The sequence below is a fragment of the Sander lucioperca genome, chromosome 9 (assembly GCF_008315115.2).
Source record: "Sander lucioperca isolate FBNREF2018 chromosome 9, SLUC_FBN_1.2, whole genome shotgun sequence".
NCBI classification, from domain to species: domain Eukaryota; kingdom Metazoa; phylum Chordata; class Actinopteri; order Perciformes; family Percidae; genus Sander; species Sander lucioperca.
In genome coordinates, this window is record NC_050181.1 from 36,595,192 (window position 1) to 36,608,795 (window position 13,604).

General features: G+C 42.8%; 1 protein-coding gene across 1 annotated transcript in view; it reads right to left on the reverse strand.

Annotated features, from left to right (window-relative positions):
• dnah9l (dynein, axonemal, heavy polypeptide 9 like) overlaps positions 1–13,604 on the reverse strand; it is a 56,893-nt gene that overhangs the window by 7,849 nt on the left and 35,440 nt on the right. Inside the window, exons 58-77 of the mRNA XM_036005486.1 lie at positions 13,410–13,469; positions 13,142–13,315; positions 11,889–12,035; positions 11,596–11,709; positions 11,221–11,364; positions 9,895–10,077; positions 9,316–9,417; positions 8,704–8,838; positions 7,610–7,783; positions 7,270–7,402; positions 6,993–7,095; positions 5,983–6,105; positions 5,688–5,892; positions 4,638–4,802; positions 3,786–3,926; positions 2,580–2,750; positions 2,380–2,502; positions 1,829–2,022; positions 1,556–1,704; positions 898–1,025 (exon numbers count right to left, since the gene is read on the reverse strand). Of these exons, the coding sequence (XP_035861379.1) occupies positions 898–1,025; positions 1,556–1,704; positions 1,829–2,022; positions 2,380–2,502; positions 2,580–2,750; positions 3,786–3,926; positions 4,638–4,802; positions 5,688–5,892; positions 5,983–6,105; positions 6,993–7,095; positions 7,270–7,402; positions 7,610–7,783; positions 8,704–8,838; positions 9,316–9,417; positions 9,895–10,077; positions 11,221–11,364; positions 11,596–11,709; positions 11,889–12,035; positions 13,142–13,315; positions 13,410–13,469 (2,868 nt within the window). The remainder of the gene's footprint in view (positions 1–897; positions 1,026–1,555; positions 1,705–1,828; positions 2,023–2,379; positions 2,503–2,579; positions 2,751–3,785; positions 3,927–4,637; positions 4,803–5,687; positions 5,893–5,982; positions 6,106–6,992; positions 7,096–7,269; positions 7,403–7,609; positions 7,784–8,703; positions 8,839–9,315; positions 9,418–9,894; positions 10,078–11,220; positions 11,365–11,595; positions 11,710–11,888; positions 12,036–13,141; positions 13,316–13,409; positions 13,470–13,604) is intronic.

Genomic DNA, 13,604 nt, shown 5'->3' on the forward strand with positions numbered 1-13,604 from the left:
TTGAATTGTAGTAGGACTCAACTGATCCGAGTTAATGATACTAGAGACTCGTGACTCATGAGTTAATTTCAGTGTCAGGTGAAAGATCCGAATGAGTCACGACTCAAACAGGTTTACTAGTGATGTAAACTTGATTTGTCTACTGCATCAACTTACTAGTCTGTATTAATACAACTTGACCTGTTAGGTTTCACCTTTTGTAAAAACTCCAACTGTTTAAGGCAACAGGTTTCCACACAAATTTCTAGTAAAGTCAACTAATTTGGGATAACCGTGTACAGTACGAAGGGCGGCAGTGTGAACTTTGAGGCATGGCAGAGAGTATTTAGAGTTTCAGTAGTCTCGCATTGCCAGACCTTCCTCCACAGCGCTGCGGAGGAGGGTCTGGCTAGTCCACACAGCATTCCGGGATGGGAGAAAAACGTGCTCTGGTTAATTGGCATTTCTTTAAACCAATCACAATCATCATGGGCGGTGCCTGACAGAGCCACGGCGACGCTGCAAAATAGCTTCGGCAAGGAACTTGTTTTGGTGGAACGTGTGTACGTTCAAAAGTTGTTTTAGCCGTTCAACAGAAAACTCAGAACACAGCTAGCTGTCTGGATTTACCCTGCAGAGATCTGAGGAGCAGTTAACCATAGTCCTCAGAAATCCACCGGAGTTTAGAATGCCGACGCAATTTCCGGCAGCACCGGAGCAATCCTGGAAGTTGAACGTCGTGGATATAGACTAGAATATCAGTAATTAATTATAGTTAAAAATTTTATTATCTCAGCTTTTTATTTAAATAATCCCCAATTATTTAAAAAAGACATTTTGTGTCATTCACATATTTCTATCTGAAATTTTTTCTCTCAAAATATATTCTGAATAAACTCATCTCTCTTCCAGTCAGACCTGCAGTATAACCCAGTGACCCTCCTTGGCAGCCTTCTCCATGGCAACCTCAGCCACATCTTCCTGGCCCTGGCCCAGCGACACGTTGTGAAGCTTCCCCAGGTCGATAGTGAAACCCAGCTTCCTTCCTGGGAACACACAAGATTGCATTTAAAGCATTTTTAATGTGTTGTCAATTAAAACCTCCCTATGGGAAAAATGTCCATGTGATTATACTCCCACTGAAATACATCCTTTATCCTTACTAATCATTTCATGGTTTTTTGAAAGTTCTTTCTGCCTTTCCTCCTAAATATTTTCCCAGCATTCCACTACAATGCTATTGGCAATATATAGTAAATATGTTATTTTCTTAAAGACCACCAGGGACACTTCTTTTATTGAGAATCACATAGCAGTTTTCACAATCATTTTTTGGACTGAAACCTTTTCAACAGAGTGATCCATATTTTCAGGTCTTTTTCAAACAGTAAAATAGTAGAGCACAAACAGGACATGGGGTGTTTCTCCACTTGAAGAGAGACACTTCTTTAACACAGAAACATTGCTTTGCACAAGTAAAGAAAGAGCATTTAATGTCCGTGCAAAAACAGTACGAGTGTGTGAGTATGTGTTTGTGTGTGAGTGCATGTAGTCTGTGCTACTCTGTTTACAGTACCCAGCGATTCCACATCTTTAAGCGGGTCCACTCCAGGGGAGAGGATGAAGAACACAGGTGAGGCTGGACCACTTTCTCTGAAGGACTTTGCAAATTCAGTCTTTCGGCCCTCTGTATACTTCACTCCAAGTTTCTCTTCCACAAAGTTCCTACAAGTGTGCAAATAGCGGCAGAACTAATCTGGGTTTATGGAAAAGGTGATAGAAAAGTGGATAATCCAAAAAGAAATAAACACAAGTAACACAAGAGGGGGAATAAAAACAACCTCCGAACCTTAGAGCATAGGTCATGCGGTCCGGTCTCAGGGCTCTCATCATGATGAGTTTCTGCAGGGAGCTTTTCCCTTTCCACTCCTGGGGAAACTTCTCTTTCTCTGGACACTCTGACTCCACCATCTTCTTCCAGCGCTTAGGAGAGCCTTCGATGTCCCGATCCAGACCTCGAAACTCCTCAGTGAAACTCATCACCTGGGCAAAGACAAGGGAGAGCAGGTTGTGTTGGACAATATGGAAAAAAGGTAACACTTTATAATATGATTGAAATAGCATAATTGATGTGTTGATGTCTGTCTGTGTGTGTGTGTGTGTGTGTGTGTGTGTGTGTGTGTGTGTGTGTGTGTGATCGTGAAAAATCATGTAAGTATAGTTTGAGATACTGTCCTGGTATACATTACATATAGATGAATCCATCTACAGTAGCTGTAAGAAATACATCCTCCTGTGTTTGTGTGAGTCAGGTATAATGATGTGTTGCAGCAAAAACCTGTGTTGATGTCTGTGTGTGTGTGTGTGTGTGTGTGTGTGTGTGTGTGTGTGTGTGTGCACCTTGATGGCGCTCCACGCTGAGTTGGAAAGAAAGTCGAGGGGGCTGACGTAGCTGTGGTCAATGTTAAAACGTAGCAGGAAGTCTAGCTCTCGCGCATCTATCTCCTTACTCATCAGGAGCAACTAAAAGAGAAAGAGCACAGTCAGGGACGAAACACACACACTCCCTTATACTGACACTGACACGGACACATACACACCTGGAAGGCTAGCTGTGCAGTAAAGGTGAGCTTGTCTCGCTCAAACAGTCCCCTGCTGATGTAGTTGAAGGTGGAGTAGGTAACACAGTCTATGAGCGTGTTGACTCTGCTCTTCACATCCTCGTAGGCCTCCGCCATCTCCACCGCCTTGTGGAAAACCACGTTAAAGGCCTGAGAACAAGAGGGAGAACGTCAACACAGATTTCACACACAAGTTATAACACATGGTCAATGTGAGTGTCTGCATCTTTCTAATTCAATTTGTTAGATCTGCTGTCTGCTTTCAGTCTGTGTGTTGTGGTTCTCAAACTCTGTTAGAGTTGCAACAATTAATCGATTAATCGATTAGTTGTCAACTTTTAAATTAATCACCAACTATTTTGATAATCGATTAGTTGGTTTGAGTAATTTTTTTAAGACAAAAGTAAAAATTCTTTGATTCCAGCTTGTTAAATGTGAATATCTTCTAGTTTCTTCTCTCCTCTGTGACAGTAAACTGAATATCTTTTTTTGTTGTGTGTTGAGTTGTGGACAAAACAAGACATCTGAGGACGTCCTCTTGGGCGTTTGGGAAACACTGATCCACATTTTTCACCATTTTCTGACATTTTATAGACCAAACAACTATTTGATTAATCGAGAAAATAATCAACAGATTAATCAACTATGAAAATAATCGTAAGTTGCAGCCCTAAACTCTGTTCTCTCCGGGAAACAACAACAAACTTCGAACTAGCAAGCTCAGGCTGAAAATATCAAGTTTTGAAGAAAATTTGCATCGTTGCAACAAGGCAGGCCTACTTGGTTCTTTCGGGGAATAATTGTAAAGATTTACAAAGAATATGTTTACGGCATTTACTCTCTAATTGGGACGTTTTGGCGGGGATTTGCTATGGACAAAATATACACGGCAATACACTGGTAGGAGTAAATTTTGCCGGGTGCTAATGTTCCACCAAAACATGTTCTTTCCCGAGACTATTTTTGCAGAGCCACCGGCTTTGCGACCGGAGTTTAGCGACCGGAGCTTAGCGACCGGAGCTTAGCGACCGGAGCTTAGCGACCGGAGCTTAGCGCCGCCCAAGATGATTGTGATTGGTTTAAAGAAATGCAAACAACCCAGAGCGTTTTTTTTTATTCCACAGCGCTGTGGAGATAGGGCTGGCGATGCAAGACACTCTGTTCTTAACTTTCCCTTCTGGTTACCTTGAGGCTGAACTGGTACATGGGGTTGATCTTGTTGAGATCGTTCATGATAAAGTAGAGCAGAGAAGCTCTGACGGCAACGGGACGATAGTGTTCTCTGGCTTCGTTTATCTTCACCTCATTGACTTTAGCTTCCAGGACCTGGGAATGAGGGATGGAAGGAGAAGACAGAAAAAGAGATGGAACAAGTACATGTTGGAGTATAAGGCTACGTTCACACCGCAAGTCTTAATGCTTAATTCGGATTTTTTGCTCAGATCCGATTTGTTTTTTGGCTGTTCACATTACCTCACAATAACAATGACATCAGACGCAGCACGCTGTTGCACTAAAGTTAAGGAGGTTATGGAGGAAGTAAGCATTTTCGCTTTTATTTCAACATGTTTGTGTAATGGCAGCCGTAACATTAATGAGCAGGTGCTGAGGAGGTGAAGAATGAAGAGAAAGAGAGCCAAATTGGCTATTTTGGCCTTTTACCTGGGTTATGGCTGCAAATTCACTACAGAGGTCTGTGTGGATGCAGAGATGAAGCCTGGAGTGGTGGGACTGCGTTGTGAATAGCTTCACAGTGACAAATGTCGATGTAGATTGACGTAAAAGTTGCATCAAATCCGCCTTGGTTGTTCACACTGCGGCCGCATTGAAAAAAATCTGACCTGGGTCTGATTCAGGACCACGTGGAAGTGGTCTAAATATGATTTGAAGAAGTGTGACCTGGTCACTTGACCCCCAAAAAAATCAGATTTGGGCCACTTTTGCCTGCAGTCTGAACTTAGCCTAAAAAGATGCAAAACACGGAACTTCAATTCAATTCAGGCTATGGCAACTAAGCACACACATTCCCGCTGTTACCTTCATCTCGATCTCAGCAGCAGTGTGTTTGGTGGTCTCGAGCTTCTCCACCAGCTCGTTGTCACCCAGGAAGTTACTCTCTGCCGCAGACAGCCTGGTCAGCAGTTCGTCCTCCAGGAGCTTCAGCTCAATCTTGAACATGTTCTGCTGTTTGGTCAGTTCACTCTGCAGGCGGTTTACACAAACCGGTTTCACATTCAGTTTATTGTCATTCAAGCATGTTAAATAAATGAAGGAACGAAGACTCACAATAGCATACACAATGAATAACAAGCGTCTTAGCTAGAATAAAATAATAAATGAAATCAATTACCCAAAATCAACTGGATCATTTTGGGGGGAATTGCTTACTGTACATAGTAGTATTTTCCCTTTTATCTACTAAACAGAGGTTGCAACAGCAGCAAAACACATTACAAGCACTATTGGATATAATTGGATATTAAAATGAAAAATGTTAATTGGTAAAAGCGGTTATTGAATCTTAAAATACTTTTATTTTTTTGCCGCCTCTACTATTATAATACAGTGTCTTGTAATGGGAAAAACAATGGTGTTTACAAGTCCAAGAGTCAGTGGTGGAGTACTCAAGTCCTGGACTCAGACTCGGGTCCGACTCAAGTCCCTCTTCTCTGGACTTGTGACTCGACTCAAGGATTTATGAAATCGGACTCAAGAAGTTTATGACTACTTTTATGTGTAATAGGTCATCAAAATTTGATGTAGGACATTGATATACATTTAGTCTGTAACTGTTTCAATTAGGGGCGGAGTGGGGGACTCGGACTTAGACCCGAACGCTGGTAGAGGTGACTCGACTCTTGACCCGGACTCGAACTCAGGTATTGGTGACTGGACTCTCAGTTAAACTCTTCTTTGGTGACTCGGACTTGGACTCAGACTCTACACTATACACTGGGGACTTAAGACTTATCTAGAACTCGACAGTTGGTGACTCAACCAAGAGCATTCTGATTTAAGATAGCTGCACCAACACCCATTTTCCATATCCTAAAGGGAAAGAGTACCCTAATAACTAACTGAGCCCACCTTGAGGTGCTCGAGGTCGGGTCTTTCTTGGTTCACCACCTGTGCCAGTAGCTGGTCCTCCAGACCATCTCTGGTCACAGTGAAATTGATAAGAGTGGTCTGGGCTTGAATCTCTGGCTTGTAGTGAGGATTGGCCAACTTGGTGTGGAGGATCAGTCTGAAGCCTGGGTGGAAGAAACACTCCTTGTCCCCAACCTTTATACAACTGCGAGAGAGCGTACAGAGGGAGGAAGTGTAAAGCGCGAGAGGAGAGGGCAGAAAACTGAGAGGAACAAATGGCCATTTGGTGTCCTACCTTCCCTTCTTGATGGTGTGTCTCCCCAGCAGAGGGTCAATAACAGGGTCAATGGTCTCCTCCAGGTTCTCTATGAGGACAGTATCCCCTGCCACGACAGCCTGTTCTATCACATCTACATAGCTGGAACAACATTTAACATTAATACATGACAAAAACTTTTCTTATTGATTTATTGTGTTGGAACTTGTTAATTTAACATCAGCCTGCCAAAGGGACTAAAGATGTAAATTATCCACCGGCTACAATCTTGCATATTTACATAAATGTTCATTAATATGCACTGTCCCTGTTTCAAAGAGCCCCTATTATACTCCTTTTCAGTGTCATATTTGTACTCTTGGGGTCTACTAGAATAGGTTTACATGCTTTGATGATCTTTCTGAGCTCTAAGCCCCTCTTCCCCAAAAGCCCAGTCTGCTTTGATTGGACAACTGGCCCACTCTGTTGTGATTGGTCAACCAAATTCAAACAAGCCACTGGGCGGGCTGTGTTTGCTCAGGTAGCAAATAAGGGCTAGCCTGGGAAAACCCTGACGAACTTCCGTCAAATTTGAGATTTGCTGTGCAAGTCACTCTCAGTTACAGCTGAGAAGGGTCTGGTGTCAACCAGGCTACCTATGGGCAGCACATATGAAAAACTGGGCTGGCATTCGAGCAAGGCGTTTACAGGCAGTTGAGAAAAGTGTCTGTGGGAGAGAAAAGCTCCATTTGAGTGAAATGTGATTTTTAGTACTTTATACATCTATTACATACACAAAAAACTATATTACACTCTAAAAGATGGGAACCCCCCCCCCCCGCAAAAAAAGAATAATAGGGTCTCTTTAAATAAATAAATCTCAAATATTACACAAATGCTGTCAGTTCTACCAGATAGAGAAAATAATAGTGCTGCTGATAACGAGAGCATTAGATATAAAAAGCAGCATTTCCAGTCCAGAGCAGGTCGGTATTCAGAGCCTTTATCTCTACCCGAGGATGATAAAAGTGGAATTCGAAAACACTTACCCTCTCTGCCCTAGACTGACAACCTTGAGGCTGCTGCCATGGCGACTCTTGATCCATTTAATGCCTTGCAGCTGAGGGTCAATAAGGAGAGGCCAGCGCTCACCTGAAGCGATACACACAGGACACACACACACATACACACGGACATTTGAACATATTGTTGAGCAAACCTAGCGCTGAACATTTTGTCTTGTCTGTGAGAAAGGGACTATGATCACCCCTATCGGGATGTGATATAGTATTATAGTATTTGTATATGCACTGCCACACTACTTACAGTTTGTGAGGATGGTCGCATTCTGAGTTGACATTTTGTCTCCTGGTAAGCCTTCATTGTTCCACTGGGCCACCATCGCATCATCACTCAGCATTGACACTGGATCTAAGTCTTCTGTCATGGGGATGGGCCTCTGATGCAGAAATGAAAAATAAGAGAAAATAGGAAGAGATGTTATCACGGAAACCTAAGAATAATATCCTGTTGTAAGGACAGGCAGCTGTGGGAATGAGAAAGGAAGGAAGAGGTATATGGAGATGAAGAAGTGAAAGATTTTCATATAATATATAAACATAGCTTTGTAATTTAAGAAAATATAAGTTCATTGTAAGATTGGTACCTTCTGGCTGCGCAGGAAAGGCATCCAGAGGTTGTCCTGCAGCTCTCTCCTGTACTTCTTGGAGAAGGAGCCGGCATAGGAGATGAAGGCTGCGGTTAGGAGGAGGTCCCCACTGAGAGTTTGCTCCTGTTCATGGTACTGAGCCACTGAGTGGGCCCAGCGCACATTCTCACTCTGAAACATAGTATACATACAGTAAGATCATTTTCATATTTATATGTACTAGTGCAGTGCCCGTTTGAAGCTTGTGCCTGTTTGGAACGGGCCAATTGCTTGGTTTCCAGTATTTTTTCTTCTTCGCTACTTTATCTCACTATAAGTGCGGTTCAATCATCTCATGAGAGATTCGGGCGTCGCCCCTTCGCGTTGTGGCCTGGGCGGGGGAAGCAAGAAGCCCGGCTCAGCCTGCTGGGGAAGCAGCTAAAGCGGTTAGAATGGCCGGAGAAATGTGAGCAACCGCCAGCAACAAAACAACGGGCTGGAGAGCCCAAGAGCCTGGGCGTTCATCTAACATGTGTTTGTGTACGATTAACTTCAAAATTTGCATGTAGGGTAGACAGCAAACAGTTTTGGGCAGATGATCACTTTTTGGCATGACACCGGTAGCCCACTGCGAAGGGTGTTTGGTGTTTTAAGCCCCCAACGTCGTCTTCCAGGCAGCGCTGCCTGGAAGGCACTAAGATTAGGCAATGGTTAGGATTAGGTGCCTTGAAGTCGACGGTCACAGCGCTGCCTCGAAGTCGACGTTGGGGGCTTAAAACACCATCGAGCACTGCGAAGACATGATTGGGCTCTCTGTTGGTAGCAGAGCAGAGCCGGTAAATGGCAAACACTGAACCGTCTAGGGATGTAGCAACTCCCCGCCCCCGCTGCAGTACTGCGCATGCGGGAGACACACACACACACACACACACACACACACACACACACACACACACACACACACACAGAGGTTCTTCGATAAATAGTTAGATTACACAGGAAGCACCCCCTAATTCTTGGTATAGAACACAGTGCACTAATACAAAATGTCTTAAATCAACTTTAAAAAACATGAATCAAACCGATCTCCCATTGGTCACTGCCATGCCCACCTCCAGTCCTTTGACCAGTCGATTGGCTAGTTCTATTGTCTTGTTAGTGCGGTTGACCTCTTCCTGAAAGCGCAGTTTCTCTGATGTGGCTTTCTCAAATGCTGTTGTCAGAATTTCCAGGTTACTGTCCAGCTCCTGAGAGAGAGAGAGAGAGAGAGAAAGAGAGAGAGAGAGAGAGAGAGAGAGAGAGAGAGAGAGAATATGATGACTTTGCCATAGATGTTCCTAAATAAAATATCTGTTGACTATGTTATGTTATGTGCAGGCTGTAAATGACCTGACAATTAACGTAAAAAAACAAACAACTTAACTTTTGTCTAGAATGTGCTCAGTAAGGTCTACCGGTAGTTCAACAAGATAATAAAACAGAATTCTAAGAGAAATTGCTGCAGGAGAAGTGGTAGTGAAGTGAATTATCGGATAAAATGTGAGGGCTTGCCATTTTGGCAAGAAGCAAACTAAAAATGAATGTTCTTGTTCAACAGTAAATATGGAAGTCTGCAATTTAAATATATGTACAAATGCAAAAAAAATGAAATAAAACAACGGAGAAAAGACAAAGAAATAAAGAATATAGGACATATAAAGGTGCGATGATCTCAACAGACATACAGCGAGTTTCTTCCTGATGGCCTCTAGTTTCTCAGCAGCCTCAGCCAGATCAGCATTGGCCTGAGACAGACACATCCTCTTCATCTCTACCTCACATAATACCTGTGGACAAAACAAACACACACTGTTTGACCCCAGAAATATCCATTATTTCGATGGGCCCACTAGGAATGCAATACAATTAGCTACATTTAGAAGTGCATGTGTAGTTCAATCAGTAAAATATATTGTGCAGTTCTTTCAGACAAAACCATAACTTGCCATAACCTTTTCTATCATATATAGTATGACATTAACATCAGTGACATGAAACACAATTCATCATAAAAACACTTCAATCTATATGATCACATAAAATATAAACATACACACACACATGGTATATTGAAAATCCTACAATAGAAAGACAACAAAGCAGAGTTGTACTTACAAAAATCTATCCAGGGCAGCAATAGTCAGGGAAACAGAAAAGAACCAATCAAAGAACAAGAACACAGTGCTGTTCACTGAACGTTGTTACACACTGGCTTAGCTTGGATGACCCTAAATATGTATGGCAGCTGGTGTTCACACGCGTACCTCGTGGAAGCGTATGATGTTGATCACCCAGGCGCAGAGCCCCGCAGCAGCCGAGGATTTCTGACGTACGAACTCGGGGTTGAACTCTGGGTCGCTGAGGTGTTCGTCTTTCACACACCTCACCGTGGCCTCGGGGATGTGCTCTTTGTCAAAGTTCACCAGAGCCTGCAGGAAGTCATCCACCTGCATGTGCAGAGGTGCGCAGAGGTGTGTGTGTGTGTGTGTGTGTGGATTACATAAAATGGTGTCACCTCACAATCTCCATATGTAATACATCTGCATGCTTTTTGAATTCTAAATCATGAGCGGGAATTGAGAAGTGAAATAAAATTAAAATACACAAGTGTTATGGTTTCGGTTTTTTGCTTTGTTTTCTGTTCTAATTTGTATCTGGTATTTTGGTATTTTATGTCTTGTCTCCCTGTGATTGTGTAATTTATGGTCTTGTTTTGTATTATGTTCTGTTTCCTGTTTTATTTTGATAGTTTTCTGTCTTGTCTTGTCTAGTTTTACTTCCTGTGTTTTCCCGCCTTTTTTTGATTACTCTGCCTCTCCTAATGTGTTTCACCTGTTATATCACCTGTCCCTTATTTGCTAATTACCTCTTGTATTTAGCCTCTGTGTTCCCTTTGTCTTGTGTCAGATCATTTTGTGTCCTTGCCCGGTTAGTTTGTGCGTGTTCGTGTGCTTTCCCCGTGTCAGTTCAGTATTTCCCTGGTTTTTGTACTCCCTTGGTTTTTTTGGATACCTTTCTTCTTATTTTGGAATTGTTTTTTGCCTGCTGCTTCTCCCAGGACTCCCTTGGTTCATTTCTGTGTTTCGATTAATAAATCCTCGAGTTCAACCCTTCTCCTGCCCGCCTGCCTCTCCCTGCATTTGGGTCCTTTAATGGAAGCGTAACACACAAGGCTACACAAACACATTTTGGCAACTGTCTAATGCAACACAGTGTTAAGTGCTAAAACCTCTTTTTCAGTTTTGTATAAAGTGCCTCGCTGGGATTAAAAATTTCTTTTACAAGAGGCCAGGATAGCAGCAGCACACGGAACGTAAAATAGTTATAGAGGTTATAAAACATTCAGTCAAACAGACTTTTAGTAAAATAGATAAAGTAATCAACGATCAACAACTTTACAAGAAATATGAAAATAGATTCACAAATATAAACGAGGGGCGAGGAATAAAACGACAGTGAGTCTTTTTAAATGTGATTCAATGTTATTTCAGCAGTTTAGGGAATTTATTTGTGATGATGGACTTCTTGGCTTTTTGGCAACCAGCCGTTAATCTAAGAAACAACTGCGAGACGTCGCTGTAAAATATCACCTTGCTCATGACCATCTTGGAAGCCTTCCAGCTGCGATCTTTGGGGATTCGGCCTTGGGGAGACATTAGCACCAGAACAGCTGCTGAGACGTTGGTGACAATAGCTGGAGGGTTGGGGAACGTCCTCAGCTCTGTCAGGTTCAACTGGAATCAGCGTGTGTGCACACACACACACACACACACACACACAAACACACACACTTTTTTATTTGGTGGGCTGGGATGGAGCCAATCTTGCAACCTTAATTATATTTTCACCGCTAGCGGTGCGATCATATAAAATAAATTTAATTAAATAAAAGAAACCAAATAAAAGAAACCAATTGTGCTGACAGGATTCAGGTCTCTGGATTTATGTGTACACAAGTGATTCACCCTGTTGAGTGTATTGAGGGCTGTATTGGCTGCCTGTAGGGCAGGTTCAGCCTTGGCCAGGTCGTCCTCAGTCTCCTGCTGCTGTTTGGTCACTTCAGCTTGGATTGCTGCCACCTAGAAAAAAACAAAACAAAGTCACAAAAACGTGTGATGTCTACACTTTACTTCAAATGGATGGTTGCAAGTTCGGCAGATTTCTGTCCTTCAGTCTTATATAGACTAGATATACTGCAAGCTGAAGAAGTCGCATGAAAGGTGACGTCATTTTGATGATCCAGGACTTCATGTCTTACTCTTTGCTCCTCTGCATCTGCCACAGCTCTCTCTTGGTTGAGTCTGTCTGTCTGTTGTCCTATTTTATCTATGAGAGCCTCTATGTCTGTGTTCCTCTGCCACAGCTCCACCTCCTGCACCGCTAGCTTGGCTTTCAGATCTTCTACCTAAGCAAGACAGACCGGAAGAGACAGAGATGTAAAAACATGAAAATGGCAAGACAGATTTCCTTTTTTGTTTTTTGTCCTGTTGTATAAGCCTGTTAGCCTGACAAGCCAGACCCACATCAAGATGTTGGGTCTGGGAACTCACCATTGGCAGGGCTCAATCCGAGGGGCGGGATAAACAGTTGTCTTTCAAATTCCCTCTGCACGCAATAGGATAGCGCTACAACCAGGCAGAGCAACGCTAGTTGCTCGATGAAACTTTTGCCGTATCCGGTCGGCAAAACTCCGAACACATCTTAACTCCAAGTCTTCCAGAGTCGTGACCAAAGCCGATTCCAAAGACCGCTGTTCGCCAGCAGCAGCAGCCATCTTCTTTGTTTTCAAGTAGCAGGGAATTCACGCAGAACCGTCGCAACTCTGCCGTCATTATGTTACGCCCGCCTACCGACTCTATACACGATGTGATTGGCCTGACTAGAGTTTGGTTTTTCCAGCTCGCAAGCCAACGGAGAGTTGCTAGACGACCCTGGCTGCAAATTACATTTGCTGCCGCTAGGGTGCGTCTAGATTTCTAGGCTATAAGCCTGTGGCTTCTTGCCGTCTCCTGACGGATTTCGGTAACACTTAATTTGAAGGGGTGTGCGTAAGACTGACATGACACGGTCATAATTATGACATGACACCTGTCATGAACATGAAGGGGTCCTTTAAAAATGTTCATGACTGTTGTAATTAAGTGTCATTCAGTAAATTAGGAGACTTTAATACAACGTTAGCATTGTTCGAGACGTTTGTGTTATGACAAGTTGACATTAAACAACATAACCTGTCATAAATATGTCATGGCAGGCCGAATTTTCAAACTTTAAGAAGCTATTTAGCTTTATATGTTAACATTACATTAAACTGTCATTAAGTGGTTGGGTTTTACAAAGACTTTTAAAAAGACTCCTTCCTGATCATGTCATAATTATGACGGTGTCATGTCAGTCTTATGCACATCCCCTTCAAATAAAGTGCTACCCACATTTCCTTTTTTTCATAATCTGGATTTCATACATTATGTTATATCCGTGCAAATATATACTGTATATATCTCATCTGACCTGTGAGGCAGTGGTCTGCAGTTTCTGTAGGCCGTTCTCTAACCGTTCCATCTTTTGGGTCAGCTCTGTGCGTTTTTGCCCCAGCAGGTTGCCATACAGTTTCATAAACTCCAGGAAACTCTTTGGGGTGGTGTAGTTAAAGTGTTTCTCATTCTGCTGGTACTTGACACTCACCTGCACGGTGTGGTTAAACAAGAAACCGAGAGATGATGTCAGAGAAGGTGTCAGGAGTGGTTATTATCACCCATGGTGCTTTGCAACAACTCACCTCATTGACACTGGTGTGGGCGTAGGAGATGAACTCGCTGATAGATGCTCGCACATCTGGCTGCATCGGATAAACACACACAGGGATTTAGGGAATTATTATATTGGCAGGCAACGGCAACAGAGGAAGTAGTCAATATTTAAAAGAAAGTGAATATGATTTACATTACATTAGATTACATTTCATTTAGCTAAC